This window comes from Galeopterus variegatus, unplaced genomic scaffold (genome assembly GCF_000696425.1).
Source record: "Galeopterus variegatus unplaced genomic scaffold, G_variegatus-3.0.2 Scaffold11, whole genome shotgun sequence".
NCBI lineage: Eukaryota > Metazoa > Chordata > Mammalia > Dermoptera > Cynocephalidae > Galeopterus > Galeopterus variegatus.
Genome location: NW_007726122.1, coordinates 1,157,329 through 1,181,377, shown reverse-complemented (window position 1 = coordinate 1,181,377; position 24,049 = coordinate 1,157,329). Strand labels below are relative to the sequence as shown.

The 24,049-nt window shown below is 37.3% G+C and overlaps 1 protein-coding gene across 2 annotated transcripts in view; it reads left to right on the top strand.

Annotated features, from left to right (window-relative positions):
• Positions 1-8,430: 8,430 nt before the first annotated feature.
• ZCCHC7 (zinc finger, CCHC domain containing 7) overlaps positions 8,431-24,049 on the top strand; it is a 250,835-nt gene continuing 235,216 nt past the window's right edge. For both annotated transcript variants that reach the window (XM_008587885.1, XM_008587816.1), the window contains exons 1-2: positions 8,431-8,501; positions 12,907-13,533. In XM_008587885.1, the coding sequence (XP_008586107.1) occupies positions 12,927-13,533 (607 nt within the window). In that variant the 5' untranslated portion in view covers positions 8,431-8,501; positions 12,907-12,926. The remainder of the gene's footprint in view (positions 8,502-12,906; positions 13,534-24,049) is intronic.

Here is a 24,049-nt window from a genome sequence, read left to right as displayed (position 1 = left end):
TAAGTTCTGAGACAACAGCACAGTACAGAGAGAAAGAAGCCATTCTCAGGAGAGAGGCATTGAACATTCCAAAGAAAATGTGTGGTAGTTCCAGCATTTTAATATAACTGTCCATAGCAAAGCAAGAACAGGGATTGCTGGAGCCATTCAAATATAGTTGAAGATGATACAGATGAGGTATTAAAGATAGGGAGACTGAGGTTTCTGCAATACAAAGGTCTGATATAAGAGATACATCACCCAAATGCAGACTGGTATCAGTCATAGAAGAGTATCAGATCCAGAATGGAGGCAGAGTAGAGGATATGGACTACATAGAATAGGGACAATCCTTTTTAAGCCTCACATTGCTAATGGTTTCACAAATTTAGTAAAAAACAATGAATACTAATGGTTGAAACATACAACATAAAATTTATAGTTTATTATATATAATTGTGCTTAAGTTGACTCTAGTAAATTGTCTATGGCTCATATGATCTTAATTATTCTCAATTAACTTTTTTCTGCTGTCAATCTAAAGTCCTCAGTAAAATAATTCATGCTAGCATTGTCACAAAGACATGTCTGGACTGAAAATTGTAAGCATGATTCTGGGGTCCAGGATGGGCAGCTAAAGAAATTGAATGAGACCTAAATAAGGTCCGTCCCTGTTTGAGCATGTGTATGTCTTCATGCATTAGAATCTATGGATCTAGATCTAATGGACATTTAAAATAAAAGCATGCCTTTTGGAGTGAACAGCTTCTTAACACAATACTAATGACATGCTTTGAGATTTATTGTATAGAATCTGATGACTTTTAAATAAATTAGAATCTCAATAGTTTTGCTAGTCAATGTTCATTATACAGTAACTTAGATCTAAGCCTTGCGGAATACAGTTCCAAATAGGAACAATAACAAATAGGAATGGAGTCCTTGAAATACTATCTCTTTATCCCTAGGATTTTATTGAGAATATTATCATTTATATAGTTTAATTTATATATATATATATATATATATTACATTTTGTGATTTTATAAGGAAAGGCAGTCTCCAAGAAAAATTAAAAGCCATCTATATGAATGTCCAAATTTTCAAGAATGATTTCATAGTCAGGCTGAAAATTGCATGCTCCCTCCATCAGCTTGCAATTTGAAGAACTACAAAATCATGAATAATAAAAAAGGATGTTAAACTTTTTAACAAATCCAGATGGGTACCAATGTCATTGAGAATTCCTGAGAATCACCTTGATTGCTGCTTCAGATGTAGGAGCCTGAATTGAATCACAAATTGGAATGTCTTGACTTTAAGTGACAACAGTTTCTATAATCATACTGCTTACTTTAAAAACTGTACATACTCTAAGTCTGTGTTTTTGGCAAATGAGAAACATCCAAACTTTAAAGGGTAACATTCAGTACTTTCAATTTTATTTCTGCCTTGTCCTCAGACTTTGGTGCAACAGAAAGAATGATGGATTATGAACTAGAGGCCAATTTTAACACTAACATTTGCTGGAATCTTACAAATCCCTTCTCCGTTTTGGGTCTCAGTTTTCCCTTTTGTAAAATGAGGGAGTTAGACTAGATGTCCCTTTCAGCCATGATTCAGGGATTTCTTGTTCTGTAGAGACACCAGATGAAGAGAAATTACAAACGATTTGACTTAGCAGCCATAAGAATTCGAGTTATTTCTTGCAGGGCTGGAGGCTGGGTACAAAGATGGCATACAATCTTCATTTCCAACATTAGGTGGCAGGGACGTGTGTCCATCTTGTGTTGCTCATCATTCCTACTCTCCCCAACTCCCCTTCTCCCTACAGCATACTATGTTCTGGACATTCAGAGCCAATGGTTATTTCTCAACACACAAGACTCTCATACTTGTCAGTTTTCTTTACTTATCTTATTCCTTTGCTAGAAGATCCCCCTGCCTTCTCTAGTTGGCAAACTCTATTCATTCTTTTTATTTTTCCTTTTAATTTTGTATTTTGACATAATTTCAGACTGAGAGAAAAATTGCAAAATTAGTACAAAGAATTCTCACGTATCTTTTATCCAGATTCCCAAAATGTTAATTTTTTTACTGTATTCCTTCCTTTTTCTCTCCCTACCCCCCAACCCCTACAACTTTTTTTCTGAACCACTTAAGAATCAGTTTCAGACATGATGCTCCTTTACTCCAAGTACTTCAGTGTGTATGTCCTAGAAAAACAAACAGACATTCTTTTACATAATCATAATGTAGACTATTTCTGCTGGAGCAGGCATACACTCTTCTCTCCTGCCCTCAGATATCTGAACTCAAGACTCTTCAGCCTTTGGGTTCCAGGACTTACACCAGCGGCACTCTGGTTCTCAGGCCTTTGGCCTTTGACTGAGAACCACACCATCGGCTTCCCTGGTTCTGAGACTTCTAGACACAGACTGAGCCATGCTATGAGCATCCAGTTTGCAGGCGGCCTGTTGTGGGACTCCTCAGCCTTCATAATGGTGTTACCCAATTCTCCTGATAAATCCCTTTATGTATATGATATATACATAATCTATTGGTTCTATCTGTTGGGAGAACCCTAATACACAGTTCAATGAATTGTGACAAATATGTATACCTGTGTAGTCAACATCCAAGAAACTTTCCATCACCCCATAAAATTTCTTCCTACCCTGTTCAGTCAATACCCCAGCCCACCTAAGCAACCATTGTTCCAATTTCTGTTACCGTGGATTAGCTCTTGAACTTGATATGAAATCTATTGTTTTGCTTCTTTGGCCCAACAAAATGTCTTTAAGACACTATGTAAAGGAATGGGGTGTGTGTATATACACTACTCTCCTTAGTCAGAAATCTCCATATTCTTGGGACCCCTGTAGCTCTTTATATCAGTCTTAATGCCATGCAGCCACGATGTTTTGTGTATCAGTAGTTTATTTCTTTTTATTGATGAGTTATTCTATTGAATGAACATACCACTATTTATATATCCATTTGCCTATTGATGGGCATTTGGACTGTTTCCAGTTTTTTTTGCTATTGTGAATAAGGCTGCCATTTCTGTATAAATCTTTGTGTGTATATGCTTTCTTAGGAGTAGAATTATAGGTGTATGAATAGGTACGTTTGTATATGTTTAATATACAATAAACTACCCAACAGTTTTCTAAAGTGGTTTCACCGTTTTACACCCCTACCAACATAACCATAATGCAAGTATAAAAAATCAGTAAGAGAACATTGATACACTACTGTCATCTACATTTAGATTTCACCAATTGTTTGCCTTTATGGCAAAAGAAAATCTTAGATCATGCATTGCATTTATTATGTATCACGTCTCTCTAGTTCCCTCTAATGTGACAGTTCTTCAGTCTGTCTTTGTGTTTCATGACACTGACACTTTTGAACAGATAAATCAGGTATTTTGTAGAATGTTCCTCAATTTGTGTTTGTATGATAATTGTCTCATGGTTAAATTCAGGTTACGCGCTTTTGGTAGGAAGACCACAGAAGTGATACGCTGTTCTTATCAATGAATCACATCTCTCTCTCTTTTTTTTTTTTAAGTGAAAATCCCTCTTAATCCTTCTCCACTCCCATCCTAAGAGGTCAATAATCATTGTTATTGACTGGTACCCATCCAGTATTTTCTATATGCATTCATATACACACACACCTATATACAGGCACACACATATCCTTTAAAAATATTATAAAAATGAGTACATAATACATTTACTGCTCTGCAAGTTGACTTTTTTCATTTGACTGTATGTCTTGTAGATCTTTCCATGTCAGCACATGCAGATTCACCTCATTCTTTTAAAAGCAGCATAGTTTTTTTTTTTTTTCTTTTTGTCTTTTTTCGTGACCGGTAACGGGATCGCAACCCTCAGTGTCACGCCCGCACCGCGCAACCAGTGAGCGGACTGGTCTCTATATGGGATCTGAACCCTCGGCGGGAGCGCCGCCACACTCCCAAGCGCCGCACTCTACCGAGTGCGCCACTGGGCCGGCCCAGCATAGTTTTTTTTTTAATAGTACAGTTATGTCCTTGTTCTTGTTCTCTGTTGATGAATATTTATGTTTTCATTTTTCTCTATCACAATCGTTGTACATACATTTAAGTACATAGCTCAATTACAATTTTGATAGATACTACCAAATAGCTCTCCTAAAACACTTTTCCAATTTGTATTCCCATCCACTGTGTATGTGACAGTTTGCATTTTTCTTTCTTTTTTTTTTTTTTCCCCCTTTTTGTCTTTTTTTACTGACCGGTAACGGGATCGCAACCCTTGGTGTCACGCCCGTACCGGGGACAGGCAATGGGATCGCAACCCTCGGTGTTGCGCCCGCACCACGCTCAGCCAGTGAGCGGGAACCGGTCTCCACATTGGATCCGAACCCTCGGCGGGAGCGCCACAGTGCTCCCAAGCAGTGCACTCTCCAGTGCGCCAATGGGCTGGCCCCAGACAGTTTGCATTTTTCTGACCATTAATGATGTTGAGTACCTCTTACCATTCATGGCTTTTGGGATTTCTTGTTCTGTGAATTGCCTACTACTGTTCTTTACTGTTTGAACACTGAATTGTTGGTCTTTTTCTTACTGATTACTTATTTGTTCAGCCCCATTCAGTTCTCCTCTTCTGTGGAGGCTTCTTCATTTCCCACAAGCAGCGAGCTGCTCACTCCTCTGCTGTCCTACAATAGTGGTGATACTCTGCTCAAGCCTTCATTTACCAACCATTTCATACTAAATTCATCCCACAAGTGTACACTCTGAGCCCACTGTGTACTCGGCCTAGGGCCAGGTGCTAAGTGGAGAGATAGAAGCAGGTCAACATAGTGTCTTCGCTCAAGGAGTTTAGTTTGGATGTGCAGCTTTGGGCATAGAAAATAGCATGATTTTTGGATTCAGACAAGACTTGGGTTTGAATCCTGCTTCACACTTCTCAGCTGTGTGATTTAGAGCAGGTCACTTGACCTCTCCAAGTCTCAATGTCCATGCTAGTGGAGTCATTTTGAGGCTGGGTGAGAGACAATATATCTGTAGTGACTAACAAGGGACTGTTACACAGTAGGCTCTCGGTGAATGAATAGCAATAAAAGGCAACCGTTAAGAGGTCAAAATGATTAGTTAGTCCTCAGAGGTTCTAGGAGCTACTAATAAACTGGAAAAAAAGAAAGGAGGTAGCTCCTTTCCTTGCAATGGGAAGGATAAAGATGAGTAACATGTGTCACTTGCCCAGGTCTTGCTACAGTATATCTCCCAACTTGCCTGTCCTCTGCAGCAGGTTTCTGCTTTGTCCTGACCTTTTATCCCAATTCAGCTGCTCACTGTTGATGGAGAACTGCCACTTCCCTGGGGAAAACAGGTGTTTCCTTCCTCAAATAAGTAGTCTCTTTAGAACATTCTCAGTAAGAGAAGCTTCAGGATACTTGTGCATGCTGCCACCATGAATTCAAGAAATGGGGACCAGAGACAGCTTGAAGTGGAAAGAGAAATGCTCTGTATGTGCGTGTGTATGTGTGTATGTGTGTGTGTAGGTGGCGAGAGACTCAGAGATCCTGATTATATACACAGCTCTGTCTCTGCTAGGTGACTCTTGGCTAGTCTCTTCCTTCTTGGCTTCAGTTTCCCCATCACTGCAATGAGAGATTGGATCTCATGATTCTAAACAGTTTCTAAATGAGAACTCACTATGTAAAGGAATGGGGTGTGTGTATATACACTACTCTCCTTAGTCAGAAATCTCCATATTCTTGGGACCCCTGTAGCTCTTTATATCAGTCTTAATGCCATGCAGCACCACATAGCATTGCAGTTATTTGGGGTCATGACATGGTTTTCCCATTGAGCTGACAGCTGATGGATCCAAATCTGGTTCTTGGATTCCTACAGCCTACACTTGTATTGAGTGCTTTGTTCTGCCAGGCACTGTGTCAGCTGGTGAAGATACAAAGATAAAACATCAAAGCTTCTGCCTTCAGCGAGTCCACAGTCCAGCTGGGAGACAACTGTAAGACAAATACAATATTATTGCCTTGATGCAGGTTTTTCTGAAGTGTAAGGAGTCCAAGGAAAGGAATGCCTGTTCTGTCTGGCTGAGTTGAAATGTTTCCATGAAGATCCAGGACTTCAGCAGGTAGAAGGACAGGGAGAAAGACTTCACAGGCAGTGGGAGCATCCTCTGGAAAGACAGATGTGGGAGAGCATAGTGTATTCTGGCAACTGTTCAAGATTCAACATGGCAGTGAACAGGTGGGCATGCGTCAGCTCATGAAGTGCCTTTTATACCTTCCAAAGGACCCTAGGTTTTAAGACATGACCTAAAGGGAATGACAAGCATTTTGAGCATGTGAAAGCAATAAATCTTTTTGAATGCATGGGTAATAATGAGAGAATGGGACACAGTAACTAGGAAATTTTCCTAAATTTGCAGCCTGTAGCAAGTTAACCTTTCTGAGTCTGTTTCCTTTTTTAGTGAAATAGGAATTAAAAATATCAACCTCAAAGAATTGTTGAAATCTAAAAGAGATTATATATAACATGAGGGTACTTCAAAAAGTTCATGGAAAGATTCATATTCTTTTAATTCTATTTTTTCCACGAACCTCTTGAAGTACTTTCATACACTTACAGGAGTAAGCCTAGCACTTTACTTAATAAAATCTCAGTATTTTTTAAAAAGATAATGTTTGTTTTATACAATACACATTTCCTAAACAAACAATCCAGTAATCTGTGACCCACTTCTATGCCTGTTCCCTTATCTGTAGAATGGCTTCTCCAACTTTACCTTTTCATAGTACCTTGTCCTTCCTCTTCCCAGCACTTATCAGAATGTTAAATTTTCTAATTATTTTCCCAACCACTTTTAGACCTTTAAAAAGCAAAATTTCAACAAATTAGTTTAAAGATCTTAATTGGCTTTATTGTGATTATAGAATTGGGCAACAGTTCATTACATAAAACAGAATAAGTGTTCCAATGAGCTGAGCAAAAGGAGTTGACTTTATAAACAGAAAAAAGGCTGAAGAAAGCAGCAACAAAGAATGAAAGGTGGATTGGTTATTTCAAGTTACTTTCCTCCTCAGGTGGGGACAGGGAGACAGAACAGTAGCAAAATTATTTAATATCAGGTTACTTCAGGCTTTTTTTTTTTTTTTTCTTGTTTTTATTTTTGGGGCAGTAGTTTTAATGTAAGAATTAAAGCAGAGGGCACATTACTATGCCTATTGAAGATTTAAATAGGCCTGCTTGGGAAATTGGCTGTTATTTCTTTCCCTTGATTTCTTGGAAGGTCAGACAACTTAGTGTTTGATGATGCCCATTTTGATTTTTAGTCTGGTCTGTTGGGGCCTAGTGCAAAAACTTAGTCCACACAATTGCTTCCTATGATCTTTATTTAACAGACCATAACCAAACTATCTGTATTCTGTTTTCCCAGCTAGACTGTTGGCTCTATGAGATGAGAGACCTTTTAAAATTTACCACTTATCTGCACTTTCTAGCACCTCCTGGTTCTTAACAGACGTTCAATAAATGTTGTCATAAATGTCGAAAAGAATCAAAGTCGAGCTTATCTTTCAGGACTGTAGCAAGGGGCTAACGAATTGGTAAAGTTTTTCGTTATTTGTAAAGTTGTAAAGATGGGTTTCCTTTGACTAAGTATTAATATAAAGTGTGAAAAGAGAACCCAAAGTCAGAGGCTCCCACCACAATCTTGTAGCCTCCAGAGGATTCCAACGGACCGCATTAACTTCAGTCTTTAGCCGGAGTACATAAAGGGCTAAATTTGTTACTTGGTATTCCAGAAAGAAAGAGGCCAAAGCGCCCCATCGTCAACTATGATCATCTTTAACATACAAGGTGGAAAGGACCAGCCTGAGGTCACGCAGCCCGCGGGAGAAGCTAGAGGTCGGGACTTCTCAAAGAGGACGTCCCCTCCCTGCGTTCTCCGGGCCCGTCGGCCAAGCGGCCCGCCCTAATATCCCGAACAAGTCCGGGCTACGCTCCCGCTCCACGCGGCACTGGAAAGACGTCCCCCAGAGGCGAGAGAGGAGGAGGAGCCGGTCCCGAAAACCCGCCCAGGGACATCATGGGAGTTGTAGGGTTTATTTGCAGGCACGGAGGGCACGAGCTCCCCCTGCTTTTGCCTGGTAAGTAGTATCTTTCGGTAAGTCACTCAAAGTATGCCCCGGCATAGATGAAGCCTAGGTATCTCCAACACAAGGTGTGAAGTGGAAAAGGCTACCCAAGGAAGGCAAACCAAAAGATTATCGGCTGGGAAGAGAAAGGGTTAACAGTTGCTACGCATGCGCACAGCGGGCCTGGAAGCTGGGCGGGGACGGAAGACGACTACGGAGAGCTGTGTTTTCCCCGGAAGTGCCTTCCCTCCTCCCGGGTCCGCGCGGACGCGGCTTCCTTACCTCATTTGTCGTCGCCCCTCCCCGTCCTTTTACGCGTTTTGGTTCCTGGTTGGTGCTTCCTGGTTGCAGCAGCGGCAGTGAGTATGTGTGTGACGGACCCCGAGCCGCTCGCGGCCGGGGGACCCCTGCCCGCCCTCCTCCTCCTCGCCCGCCGGACTGTGGAGTGCGCGTGCCCCCTCGCCGGCCTCCGTGTCCCCCGTCTGTCCCCCACTCGTGGCGGTGCGCAACTCATCTGCGCGCCGCCCCACGCGGCTCGGCTGACCGGCTGGGGTGTCCGTATCTCCCTTTCACTCCATGGCCTGAGGCCGTGATTCAAGAAGGTCTGGGCGTCTGCGGCCTCAGTGGGGGTGGTGTTTCTGCCTGTTTTACCTCTTACCCACGTTCCCCTGTCTTTTAAGGGGTAGCCGGTCAGGCAGTTAAACGTGGAGGTCTCGCCGCACCTAGGAGTCCGGCCTTTGAGGACCGAGAAGTTCTGGGCCAACTCCAGCATATGTTGTCAGAAGCAACAGCTGGAGCTGTGCCCCTTCCCTCATGTAAAACAAGGAGACTTGGGCTCAGTTCGCTAAGATTCCTTTTATTCCTGACATCCTGTGAGCCGACAGTTGCCTTCATCTTTGAAAGAAGTGCTACCGGTGCAATGGAAAAACTGTGGCTGGGAGTCAGCAGGCCTGTGTTCTAGCCATGGCTGCAACACTGACTCGTTGGTGACTCTAGAAATCTCTTACTTAGGCTGAAGTTACGATTATTTTAGATTACAGGGTTGAATTAGGAGATCTTTTTTAGCTCAGTGAATAAATAGGACTTCTCTGAGCCCGTTTCTCCAAGTATAAAATTTGATGACTCAGCACCCTTCGAAAGCTCTTGACTTTGTGTTTCGAATACTTAGGTTATCACATGCAAAGACTTTTTTAAGTGCACTGTGTGTATTTAAGAGAGCATTATGCCTTGGGGACAGTTTAGCATTGCTGCTTTCAAGAGAATCTGAGAGTGGAGAATGAATGAACTGAGGAAGAATTGGAAACGGGGATTGGATGATAGCTACGAGGGTAAGAGACGGCATGGCAAAGGGTGTTTCCAGACAGGGTTCTTATAAAGAGCTGTTATGTATCCCCAGAACAGTTGGGACTTACCTGAATAAATTTGGCATAATTTTCTCACACCGTTTACTGTGTTCTCTCTTCTTCTTTATTGTGACCATTGTCTCACACATTTGGATTCTCTATGCCAGTTAGATTTGATTCGAAGTGGCAGTCAACTTTGAAGAATTGACAGAAATTTTAACCCGATAGTGTTTCAATTGTCATTGTCAGGGCAGCTCACTGAGAGTCAGAAATTTTAAGTTGGAAACAAACTATGTATTAATCACTTTCCAATTAAAACTGGATTAAAATCAAACTGTAGGTTTGTTTAAGTTTGCCTGAAATGGATGCCTGTGTCATTAAGAAGGAACATCTAGGCTAAAAGTGCTTTGGAAGGACATAAGAGCAAAATGTCCAGAATAACCAGTAGGTAGACTGTTAGAGCAGGATTGCCTTTAAAGATGGTATATGTAAATTCTGAAGGCTTAGATAAGCCTTAAGTTATATAGTTTTAAAAAATTAAGTGAATGAATGCTGCTCCCTCTTATGAATGATGAGAACTTTTGCAGTTATTCTCTATAGCTGTTTTATATTTGTTAAGCCATTTTAATTCTTTAGATAAATTTTATTCCCATTCCCACAATATTTTAAGTTCTTCTGTAGGAACATTTTTTTTTTTTTATTATGGGATTGACAAAGCCTGAGTACCAATGGTAGGTTCTTGGATGGTAAACTGACAAATTTAAATTTATGTTTTTCCTTCCAATTAAATTCCTCTTTCATAGTGTTTATACTCCACTGGAAAGTGAAGTGGATATTTGTGAGGTAAATTTGAGTGTTAGAACCAATGCAAATACAGCAGTGAAAGAGGGTGTTTTTTAAAAAATCTTTATTTGAAATTATTTATTTTGACATTTTATTTTAAAATCTTACTGAACACTTGGCTGAGAGTCAGGGCAATGTGAATTAGTTCTAGCTGTGTTCTTAACCAGCTGCATAACATAGGATAGGCCTTGTTATCTCTTTGGACCTCAGTTTCCTTATACGTAAATTGAGGAGGCTATGTGAGAATCTGAAAGGTCCCTTCTAGACTTAAAATTTTGTGATTGTCATAAGGATCTTACATTGTCTAGTTTAGTATGCTGGGTACTTGTGTACAATGATCAAAAAACTGAGAAAGCCTTCTGAGTCAAGGGATGTGTGCATATATATATATATGTGTGTGTGTGTGTATAAAAATTATATATATCATATTCATTCTCCAAGTATACACTTTTAAAAAAAGTAAATTAAAAGCATTTGAATGTAGTTAGTAATATAAACCAAAACAGTCTCATGCAAACCTTAACTCTGGCGTACATAAGCTACAGAAATAGAAAAGAGCACGTTATGCCAAGCACAATTTTCAAGTACAGAAGGTACAAAATCCTCTTAAAGGCCATAGGGGCTAAATTGTTAAATTCATTTTCTACATTTCAGGGAAAGAGATAAATCCTTAGACCCAAGGAAGTCAGTTTTTATTATGGTTCTGTAGTTATTTTTGGCATACATTCACAGGTGTGCCTATGGCTCTATTCTTAATCCCTTCCCTTTGGGATGGCTCCAAGAATAGTACAAATTTGTAACTCTGTAATTTAGCTCTTTAATTTTTCCTGTGCTGCACTGGAATTAAGTTTTATCTTAAGTCCACACTGGATCCTGAGGATGGATCTAATGAGGATTTTGAAGGAAGCATAATTCCTTTGACTTCTTTTAGAATTAATTTACCTATTAAATAAAAAGGAAAGGATTCCTCTTTTATTTGAATTCCTCTGAGGCTAACATTTCAATATAAACTGATAGATGCTATGAGCATTATTATTCAGACAGCCACATTCAGTTTGTTTGACAATAACAGCATAGCAACATGAAGGACAGTGTTACAAGGGAACAGGTATATTGTACCTTTTAGAAGAAAAAAGGCGTTAAAAGTTGGTTTCCTTATTTCTGGAAAACAAACAAAAAACTCCAGCATGAGTGTAATACATTTTTGGCTCTTGTTCATTTGATTCTTGGGGTCAGCTGGCTCTATTACTAAAACTACCATCTCAACACTTTGACATTTTGGGCAGAGAGTTGGGAAACTAAGAAAACAAGCATTCTTTTAAAATTATATCTGTATAAGTAAAAGTAGAAGAAAGGATAAATTGTCATTGTTCTCTAGGCCATCCCTGATTTTGGAACAAACACGACTTATTTTTCTAGAGCCCTCATTTTGATCAATATTCCATCAGTACCTGATCAAAACATCTACCATGTATATTTTTGCTTGATGATATGAGAATTTAAGACTTTGGAATAGCCGAAGACAACTGAGAAATTCATCACATCATACTTTCCATATTTTAGGCTTATCAGGTCTGAAGAATAAATGCCTGATGGTATAATTCATTTATTTATTCATTAATTTAACATACATTTATAAAAGTCCCCCTAAATACCTGTTACTCTGCTTGGCTTTGGTGATCTGTTGTTTAACAAGATGCATATAGGTCTTGCCCTCCTGGGGTTTTGTGATCTGTGCTGCTGAAAGATTTACGATGAATAAGTAATTAGAAATGTGGAAGCCTATCAAAGGAGCGTTTAATGTAGTCTGGTGGGAAGTGATGTTTAAGCTGAGTTGAAGGATGAGCAGGATTTAATATGCTCACAGTAGGAAAGTAAAGTGTTTCTCTTTATGCCTTTATTCCCAAAGCTGGGAGTTTTGTCTCAATTTTAGGTCTTTAGTAAGTTTGTATTACATACACATTTTTCTAACTAGCACAGAAGTAAACATGCTTATCAGATATTTTTATATATTCTTTTGGCCAAGAATCAGAAGATTTGGCCATGAGATTGATTTTTTTAATTGAGTGTAAATATCTATACCCAAAAAATAAGTATGATAATTGTTTGCTATGGATTTTAGTCACAGTTGAAGTAACATTTCTGTATGAGAATGTATACCTGAAAAGATGAGACACAGAACCAGAACCAAGGAAAAGATGAAGAATAGATGGACTAATGAGAGCTACTTAAAATGTTTTTGTGATTTTCAGTGTTTTGGAGAACAAGCACTGGATCACCCCTGTTTTTCCTTTCCAATATACCTGCAAAATATTGTATGATATTTCCATTAGTAACTATAACTCAATTTGTTGGTGGTAATTATCAAGAGAGGGGTGGGCGTTATTAGAGTAGGTCATAGTAGAATTTAGAAATCATTGGAAGAAAAGGTGCTCTAAAAGAAAAAGTTGTTTTAATATGTCCGAGAAAAATGATGACCTTCACATAGAAGTTGGCTCTAAGGAGTGATATTGTGCACCAAACAGGCTTGATCTGAGTTTTAAAAATATATTCTTTGTATGACTTTTCTCTTTCACAGCATCAGGTTACTGATTTTCCATGATGTTTGGAGGCTACGAGACTATAGAAGCATATGAAGATGATCTTTATCGGGAAGAGTCATCTAGTGAACTGAGTGTTGATAGTGAGGTGGAATTTCAACTCTACAGCCAAATTCACTATGCCCAAGATCTTGGTAATGTCATCAGGGAGGAAGAACATGAAGAAAAGAACTCTGGAATTTCTAAATCATTGACTAGTAAACCAAGTCAGAAGAACTTAATTGTCCTTTCAGATAGTGAGGTTATCCAGCTGTCTGATGGGTCAGAGGTTATCACTTTGTCTGATGAAGATAGTATTTATAGATGTGCAAGAAAGAATATTAGAGACCAAGCACAGGAAAAGACCCGAAGTCCTCCTGCTTCTCTTCTTTGTAATGAGTTGGCTGATAAGAAGTGCAAGAGGGATATTGAGACGCCTAAACCTGAAGAGAGAACAGGTGTGATCCGAGAGGTCATGATTATAGAGGTCAGTTCAGGTGAAGAAGAAAGCACCGTTTCAGAAAGTGATAATGTGGAAAGCTGGATGCTCCTGGGATGTGAAGCAGATGATAGAGATGATGGCATCCTTCTGAACCTTGTGGGATGTGAAAACTCTGTTACTGAAGGTTAGTATCATGTTGGCCATTTTGAAAAGTATTATCATCTTTAATAAGGACTGCTTTTCCTAGACAGAAGACCAGTAGGGTCTGCTCCATTTAATTCTTCGACTTTCGGTCTTGTTTTTTGGCTTGTTTCTCATGAGACTCTCTTACCAGTGGCTACTGTAATGGTGGTCTGCCTGAACATCAGAAAGAGTATGTCAGAATACCAAAGACACTCTGCTTCTGCTGTAAGCAAATTCATAGCTGCTTCTTCCTGTTTGGCTAGTGCCAGTTCTGGACCTGAAATCTTAGTTTCCCTCTCTCTCTGCCACAGGTAAGTACTCCACCATGTCTGACATTGGTCCTGTGCTCTCATTTGGCCATCTCTGTTGGAACTGCCTTTTCCTAAGCGATTTGCTTAGGCAGGAGTTAACCAGGTAGAAAACATGGGGAATGCTAGGTACACAGGATAGGGAATTAGTTTTAGGAACTTAAGAAACTCCATACCGTGAGACATGAAAACATGAAGAGTTGTAAGTCTAGGGTAGATTGTAGGAAAGAATGCAAATTCTGAGAGCCATATATCAAGGATTAAAATCTTGGTGTTAGCTTTGTCTCCTCTGTCACACGTAGTCATCGAGTCTTAATTCTTATTCCTTTAAAGGGTCCCTTCCTTTCATTTCCCTCCTTTCATGCCTGATGCCTAGTCTCATGTAATAGTTTCGTAAATGGTCTTCTTTTATATCTGCTCTACACACTGATAATCTTGAAATGACCTTTTACTCATGGTACTTTACTGTTGCTCCAAAACCTTTAATGGCACCCTGCTGTCCTCAAGGGAAAGGATGACATTAAATGTAGATCATGCTTGGAGCCCTAGGGATTGGCAGACTTTTTTTAAGGAACCAGATAGGAAATGTTTTAGGCTTCCAGGCCAGAGAATCTCTTAACTACGCAATAGCCTTAGATAATACCTAAAGAAATGGGGGTGGCTGTTCAAATAAAATCTTACTTACCAAAATAGTTGGCTGGCTCAGGCTGTAGTTTGCTGACCTTGAGAATTTGACAGTAAAAGGAAGAAGAGAGAGGGTAGTAGTTAAAACAGAGCAGAACCAAGTAAAGTTTTGTACAAAAAAGGAGATTTGATAATGTTTTTAGGTAGGAGGGAAGAAACTTTTGAAGAAGAAAGACTAAACCTGTTTGCTGGATCAGGTTAGAGGGACCAGGCAAGAGATGGGATCAGGTGTGTACATAGTTCAATTAGTCTTAAAAAGGAAGAGACAGCACTAATTGTTATATCGTCAAATATTCAAAGAGGTAGAGAAGAAAGAATGAATTCAGATGGATTGAGGTGGATGTCAGGATGTGTTTGATTTTCTTGGGAAAATGATAGCAGAAGTGGGAGTGGGCAGAGGAAAATGGGAAGCTTAGAGTGTGGAAAGGATGTTTAAGTACCGTGGGGATTACTTTCAGGCAGTGGTTCTCAGTATCATTCAGTGGTTCAGGTACCTTTTGAAGATGACAACCTCTTTAACTTTGAAAGAATTTGTGGACTCCCCCCCACATCGCCCATGACTGTAGTTATATTTTTAGTATTTCTTAATTGAGAAAATGCATATTATCAAAAGGTACCCTTTAGTGCTCTCTCACATGACTTAGTATTTTATTAACCACAACATTGACTACACATTTGATAAATGTTAATATGCATATGTTGGAGATAGTCTTTATATAATGCATGTCTCTGGGTACCCATTACGGTAGCTAATTCTACAGCTTTCCAGGAGTCTGAAGCTCACAGGTTGGAAATCATTATACTAACAAATGAACAATAAGAGAATAAAGGATTGCTTAGAAGTAGTACTCAGTCAAAATAATGTGAAATTGTATTGAACTCATTTTGAGTTCAACTTTTCCAGTAAGACTTGGCAGCCTGGAGCAAGATGACAGAAACCAAATGATACAGGTTAGGCATAATGAGGGGTCTTTAAAAAGTGCATGGCAGATTCTTATTATCTTTTAATTCCATTTTTCCATGAACTTCTTGAGGAACCCTCATAGAAGGCCAAAGTAAGCGTTTAGCCTATTCTTCCTCTAAATTGCCTTGTCCTGAGATCACACCTAGTTTCAGTAATTATTTCTGTGTTCATGATGATTAAATTGGCATATCCTTTTCTTAATCACTTTCTTTAATTCAAGCTCCCTATGTACACCTTACTGGATATTTTCATTTGGATATCTTACTGTTGTTTCAGATTAAACAACCTGAAAAGAAAGCTTGTTATCTTACCTTGAAAACAGGTTTCTGCTTTGCACTAAAGAATCTGCAGAGATGCTGAAGTTGATGGCAGAATATGGGTAGATTGGGAAAAACATGAACGAGGTGCTGAATTCATTGAGGAACTTGGAACTGTGTCATGACTGTGATAAATGATGGTGATGAGGAAGTGGAGAGGTTGATTTACCTGCTGGTATGGATCTAAAGGGGAAGTAAAATGATGATAGATGATGGACATGGTGTGGCACTGGATTGGGAGTGGTGGTGCGGTGGTGAGGTGGCTGTTCTCCTTTCTGTTGACCAGAGGGTAGCCAGTTGGACACGTTAAGTTTTCCATGAGAGAGGGTTAGTAGTTAACATGGTATTGTTTGGAAAAAGGCTGGTCTCAGTGAAAAAGACGCGGAGGAGGTACATTTATGAAAATTTTATTGTATAAGTTTTGGGTCATGGAAAGGCAGTCTTACTACGTAACATGGAAAGCCTAAAACAGAATAATTAAAATAAGGACTTGGCCTGGAAACAGGGAAGGACACTTGTTTCAAACTAGAGAGTTGGAAAAGACTTGTTGGAAGGCAGGCTGCTAGAGTTGAGTTTGAAGGATGAGTAGTAGTTTGCCAGCTGGAGAGGGGGATTAGGTATGTGGGTAGGCTGGGGATGGAGTGGAAGGTTTTAGGTGAAGAGAACAATATGTGCAAAAGCATAGCAGAATGAAAACACACATTGAGTTTGAGGATGTGCAAATATTTTAGATTTACTGATAAGGTGATAGTTGGGGAAGTGAGGGATTATGAGCGTAGTGAGGCCACTAGGGCCTAGCTCAGAAAAAGGCTTTCTGCATCCATCTTAAAGAATTGTCTGGAAAGTTGTGGAGTCATTGAATGATTTTAAGCAGGCAAGTAACATGTTCACATTTTTATTTTAGAAATAATTTTGGTGACTTTGTGGAGGTTGAATAGTAGAGTTAACAATTTGTATGATGGGATGGGTGGATAGGCTTTCTATTATAGTAATATGGGCTAAAAGTGATAAGGACAGAATTAAGCTAGGCAGTGGTAGTGGGGCTAGCAAGGAGGAAATGGATTTGAGAGAGAGAGCTTTATGTAGGAATATGGACATAACTTGGTAATTTATTGGACGAAGGAGATAGAGGATTTAATGATGACTTCAACATCATAAACCTGGAGAACACAGAAAGATGAGCAAGTTGCCTAGGAGCTGACTCATAATCGAACGAGCTTCTCAGGTCAAAATGAAGGATTGATAGTGGTATAGTGAGGATGGGGTAAGGGACAGCTGAGCCATATGGAAATAAGGATTCTGGAGAAAAGGATGTGATGGATTTAGTCATTTATGTCTTACTGAATTGAGAAAAAGAAGATTGGTAATCAGGTATATACAGAAATCTCTGGGAAAACCATTTTATTAATTTAAGTTATAAACACAGTAAGCGTGTGTCTTCTCGAACTGCATTTTTTGGGGGTGATATTTGTATGTATTTTTATTGAGATGAAATTAATATATAACAAAATTAACTAAAGTATTCAATTTGGTGGCATTTTGTACATTCATTAGTTGTGAAACAATCACCTCTGTCTAGTTCCAAAACATTTGCACTACATCCAGTTGAGCAGATCTTGTACCCATTGGGTAGTCACTCCCTGTTCTCTCCTTCCCCTAGTCCCTGGCAACCACTAGTCTGCTTTTTGTCTGTGTTGATTTATCTATTTTGGATATTTCATGTAAATAGAATCATCTAGTATGTGACCTTTTGTGTCTGGCTTCTTTCACTTAGCATAATGCTTTGGAACTTTATGCACATTGTAGTGTATATCAGTACTTCATTACTTTTTAGGGCTGAGTAATATGTCATTGTATGGGCATACCACATTTTGTTTATGTATTCATTTGTTGACAGACATTTGGATTGTTTGGCCTTTTGGCTTTTATGAATAGTGCTGCTGTGAACATTTGTGTACAAGTATTCAGTTGAATACCTGTTTTTAATTCTTTGGGGTATATACCTAGGAATGGAATTACTGATGATGCTATTTTAACTTTTTTTTTTAAAGATCTCAATTGGCTTTATTGTGATTCTGGAATCAGGCAACATTTTATTCCATGAAATAGAATGTGTTCTTATGTTTAACTTTTTGAGAAACCCCCAAGCTGTTTCCCACAGTGACTGTACCATTTTACAATCCTACCATAAGGTACAGTGGTTTCAACTAACTGTTTTTTTTTTTTTTTCGTTGTTTTTTTTTTAAAAGATGACCAGTAAGAGGATCTTAACCCTTGACTTGGTGTTGTCAGCACCATGCTCTCCCAAGTGAGCCACGGGCTGGCCCTAACTGCGTTGTTTTTTATGATGACTCGTGTTCACATTTCTGTTTTATTTGCTGGTAGGCTCTTTGTTACTTCTTACAGTTCTTTCTCCTAGTGTTTTGTTTCTTATAGTTGTAATTTATTGGCTTGCATTTTTCTAGAATGACTTTTTTTGCATCAAATTTTTCTTATATGTTTTTCATCCATTTATAGTTTTTAAAGAAATTGATTCATCCTTATAGGTATATATTCCTTTAAAGTTTAGTGTGTGTATGTACAAATTTATGCCACTTTTTCTGCAACATAAATAAAAATATTTGGTACAAGACCTATTATCTATATTGTTGTTTATTGGTACTGTTTGCTCCTAGGATTTGTTTTTTTGGTTCCAACCAAATTGAAATAAATTCTGCATTTCTGCAGATTAACTTGCTTGAATCTCGCAAATATTCAAATATATATCCTCTGTTTTATTTCCTTGATCTGCTAATGCAATAATCCTATTTCTTTCCAATTAATAAATAATATATTCAGTACTGTTGCCTATTTGAGAGTGTTGTTACTCTCTAATCATTATTATCCATTTTATAAATAGATCTGGAGATAGGTCTGGTTTATATAATCTTTAGAGAAGATTTTTTTCATGTTAGTGCAAGTGTATGGAAATTCTGGCATATTTTTGAAATGCTGATTGTTAAACAGCATCAATAGCTATTTTGTATATGTGTTCCCCCTGTCTCCCCCCAAAAAACAACTCCCAAAAGTATTCCATATTTAAAACAGCTATATGATATAAGAGAAAATATTACAAACTCCTTAAGGGCACATCTTCTCCATACTCATAAGCCTTATTATTATATTTAGAGTAATTCCTTGACATACAAGTATATATTAGCTTGCTTCCCATTAATTGCTAAATCATCAAACATTCATTGAGCATTTACTCTATGTAGAATATAAATAATACTGAGGATTTAAAATAGTAGAAGATATAAGTTTAGCCTTAAGTGACTTAGTGTTTCATTGAAGAGACAAAATACATTAAGAAGCTAAATAATTTATGGGAATCTCTTAACCATGGGAGTTAAGTCTGTCAAAATCCTGGTGAGAGATGTGGTTGAAACCTAACACCTTTATGAAAAATGTAGGATTAGTGAATTTGAGATAATACATGCACCTATGAAAGACTATATAAATATGTATTTTATATTTATTATTAAATTTGTAGTAATGACTGCAGCACTACCTCTCTCTGTGGAAATTTCAGGTTCTCCCCTGTTACTTCAATTTCAGTGAGTTGCTTACACATTTGTTTTGCTTTATTGGCAGATAATGCACATTGAGGAGGCATTTTTTTCTTTCTGTTCTTCCTCCAAATGTTCAATACTTTTCTGATTTTATAATTTGAAGTTGCATATTAGCTTCCTGAGGTTCCATTGAGACCAGAAATTTGTAACATTTAACAGTCTAACTTTCCTCAGTACTTATATGATGGTGGCTCTGCTATGATAAATTTATGCCAAAGGAGGCTTTCAATGCCTATTACATGTAGTGCTCAGCTCTTCTCTATTGAGGGATGTAGGAGTTTATTTCTAAGGTCTGGGCCTCATTTCTTTCAATTTCTTTACTTTCCTAAGGCTTCTTTATAAAAACCACTCCTGTTCTATCATTTGCTTTCCTTTTTAAATTCCTGCTCTTTACTTTCTTTTGTTATCCCCAGTAGGAATGACTTATAATTCTCATGTATTAGGAAAGCACATCTCTTAGTAGAAGAAAAGATGCACCAAAGGAAATCATGTTTTTTAATTGTGAGGGGGATCTCAAATTTTTTGTATAAGACAACCAAATGATGAGGAGAGACAGTAAGTGCTATAAGAATCATAGAGGAATAATTAGCAATTTATTTTCCTGAATAGGGAAGGGATATTATTAGCTCTAGGAGTAATTGTTGTTAACTCTTCCTTGTAAATTTTTTCTTATGGAAATTTTCAGGTATGCAAAAATAGAATGTTAAAATGGACTTCAGTGCCCTGTAAGCCAGCTTCAACAATTATCAACTGTGACTCATCTTTCTGCATCTATAATTCTATTATTTTGAAGCAAATCAGAGACATATCATTTCATTCATTCATGTACGTATGTGTATATACACACACACAAATCTCAGTATGTACTTCTGAAAGTTAAAGATTCTTTTTAAAAAACATAATCTTATCAGTATCACAGCTAACCAGAATTCCAATACTTCTTTTTTTCATCACAGCCCAGTCAGTGTTCAGATTTTCAAGACTGGCTCCTAATTTTTTTTTCCTTAAAGTTTATTTTAATCAGATCCAATCCATGTATTGCAATTGGTTGATAACTTGTGGTCTTTAGTCTGTAGGTTCCCCATTTGTCTCTCCTGATTTTTTTTTTTTTTAATTACTGTACTAACTGGATTGTTTGCCCTCTAAAATTTTCTGTAGTCTGAATTTTGTAGTATTGCTTAACATGCTCCACTGTCCCTTGTATTTCCTGTGGTTTGGTAGTTAGATTTAGAAACTTGATTAAATTCAGGTTTCTCTCCCTGTTGTTACATAATTAGGTTTATTTGTTTCATATTGCTTTTGATGTTTTTATTCAGGATTACCTTTTTAAAACTTAATTTTGTTTTATAGTTTGTAAAATGTTTATAAAGTTCCAAGTTCAAATCAACAAAACAAAGTAATATCTATTTGGAGAAGCTTTGCTTATGTCCAGTCTTTATCCTATTCCTGCCCTTCCCCTTATGGGTAACCATTAAGAGAAAATTGATTGATTGTTCTTATATTTTAAAAAATATAAGCAAATATGTGCATATCGTTATACTCTCTCTTGCTTTCTTAAATAAAGTGTATTCACACTTTGCTTTATCTTGTTAACAGTATATCCTGGAGATCAATCTATAGTACTATGTAAAGATATTTCTCATGTCTAGGACTATGGGCTGTTTTTGTATCTTTTACACTAATCTGAGCTAGGCACATTAGGCATGTAATAAATACTTTTCGAAAGTGAATGAATAGTAATTTAAAATAGTTATGAATAATATATTTGTTATAGTCGTAAAATGCATTTTAAATAAATAGTCTAATTTCACTTTCAGAAACCTTTATTCTTGTTTCTGGTCTTAATGTTTCTCATTTAGTAATTTTGAAAGATTGAAATTAAGAAAAAATTAAATAGGTTCAGAATTTAAAAAGAAGATGAGGAATATAATATAAATGAATATATAAGAATATAAATGGAGAAGAATGAAGAATATAGCATTTTTAAGAGTTGAAGAAGCCATATTCCTGTTTTGTGACTGTTATGGTGTAGAATTTTGCCTTAATACAGAGCTCCTTCAGTATGTACAGTTTGACACATTGTCCCTTTAGTTTGTCAGCATTTGGCACATAGGGGATACCTAACAAATCTTACGTAAATTTAATTGCAGTTCTACCTTCGTGTATAGTGTGTGCTCTTTACATAGTACTATTGAAGTAAAGTGAAACCATGGCTTGATTAATGTAAAATCATGGCTTTTGAAATTGAAGTAAGGTTATGGCTTTTAATAACTTAAGGCAATGTGTCTTTTAACTGTTTTTGTGTCAAATCCCTTTTCTCCCAAAAATATGCACATAAAAATTTTGGATGTAATTTCAAAGGGTGAAGAATTCATTTAGAATCAGTTGCTGAGTCCCAGGCATTTAGTAGGTTTGATAATTAATTAAAATTTGAATAGAGCGGGTTACCTATTTGAGTTTCAGTTTTTCAAATATGTCATATTTTATTTCATCTGGGTCTTTACATATGCCGTTTTTTTCCTGCCTGGATCACTTTCTGCCATGACTGACTGATACCTACTCATTCCTCAGATCTCAGTTTAAAGTTCACTTCTTTGTTTTTTTTTTTTTTAAATGAAGTTCATGAATGAGGTAACAGTCATAGATTCTCAATTAGTGGTAGTTATTAGGTCTGTTACAGCTTCACAGTTGGCTAGCTGTGACTTTGAGAAACTGTTGGTAAAATAATAAATTTTATTTCATTAAGGTTATAAAGCTAAAATGAGACAATGGATAGACTTAATTAATGTAGTAGGAAAATATTTTGACAAAACTCTCGTAACTGCAAGATAGGTTTATGATCATTTTGGCAAACATGTTTTTATAGCTTTCACTTGGTTTTTTTTTGAGTTGAAAGTTCTTAGCTTTTTTTTAAAACCAAGCTGCTTTGGAGCAGCATTGTCTCTAGTATGACACTTTCCTTCAGTAAATTTTATTTGATTTGGTGGTATTTTATGACATACTAGTTTATGACATTAATCTTAATTCTGAAATTTTAAAATCAGTTCAGTAATTACTTATTGGGTGCTGACAATGTGCAACCCACTGTACCATTAAGGTGTTGGGATTCAGGAATTGCCATGTAGTTCCTGCCTTTAGAAACCTTCAAGTGTGTGACAGTGTAGAAAGTTTGTTGAAATACAAGAGTTAACTACATTTCTGCAAATATGAGATATCCCAGCACAATACATTGTCATTCCAGATGAATATAATAGACTTGTTAAAAAGATTACTGTGGATAGGCAAAGTATAAGACTGAATTGAAAAGGAGCCCTTTGAGCTGAGTCTTGAAGAATGGGTAGGATTTAAAGTTCAGGTTAAATGCAGGGAAGAGTAGAAGCTGAAACCCCTAGTAGAACTTAAGGCTGTATGACACCATTATAATGTTTATATGTGGCTGGATATGATTAAACATTTTAATAGCATATCTTTTTAGAAGCCACCTCAGCCTAAATGATGTAGGATATTTTTGTTCTGTTTATGTTCAGAATGCTGTTGGAAGATTTCTTGGTCATAATTTTGTTCCATTGTTTTCTTCCTCTTGTGTATATATCTCCATTCTTTTTCTTTAAAACAATTCGGGTTTTCTGCAAACTTATGGAAGATAGAAATATTCTCTCAAATGAACCAAGTACTGTAAGTTAATCAAAAGACATGACCAACTGTTTAAAGCTGTATTTTATGTAAGGCTGTTCAAAGTAGAGCATATTTTAAAAGATAACGTTGGCTCTTTATAGCTTCTGCTCTTCCTCATAAACTTAACATAGAAAAGGAACTTATTTGTTAGTTTGGAAGCATTAATAAATTAAACTTTGCCTTTAGTAACTCCTCAAATCATTAAGGTGGTCTTTTTTCCCCCCGTTTTGCATTCATCAGCTTAATTTCCATGAATATAGTTTCTTGAGACATCATACGGCCTAATAGGTCATAAGAGTAGGTTGCTGTTTGACATACTTCTCATTGATGAATAATTTCTGCCTTATCACTGAAAAATGACCACATACTAGAGATCCAGTGACCAAGAGCATCAAGGAGCTCCCTCCTTGATGTTTTCAGCTTTTGTAAGCCTGTGCTACACAATTCCTAAAGCTGCTTTTGAACTGTGTCTCTAGTTGTAGCATGTCACCTTACACTTAAACTATTGTAAGGGCATCTTTTTATTTGATTTCTAATTAGCATAATGACTTGAGCTGTGTTATTCACTGTTCCACGGTGAAGTTGTCATAGGGAGAGAAGAAATAAAAATGTTCAATTTCAACTTTACTTGTGAATGGAATGAAGTTTGAAAGCCTTTTATGGCCATTGTTCAGCAGACTGAAAATCTCATTAGAAATCCCAGAAATACTAAGGCAGCTTTGGGTTGGGTTTTAATAACATTTTGGAAGGTTGATATTGTATGTTACTAATTTCTGTGATTTTAGCAACTTAGGTATGCATTCTTCCAAAGTTAATGGTGACTTTTAATCTAAATTCATTTACAGTAGCTTTTCTTTCGAACAATGTTTAGTACCTAGGAAGAGAGTTAAACTTTACTTTTTTAAAAAGATTTCTTTTAGTAACTGATTTTAATTTGTATATGATACACTAAATTCAC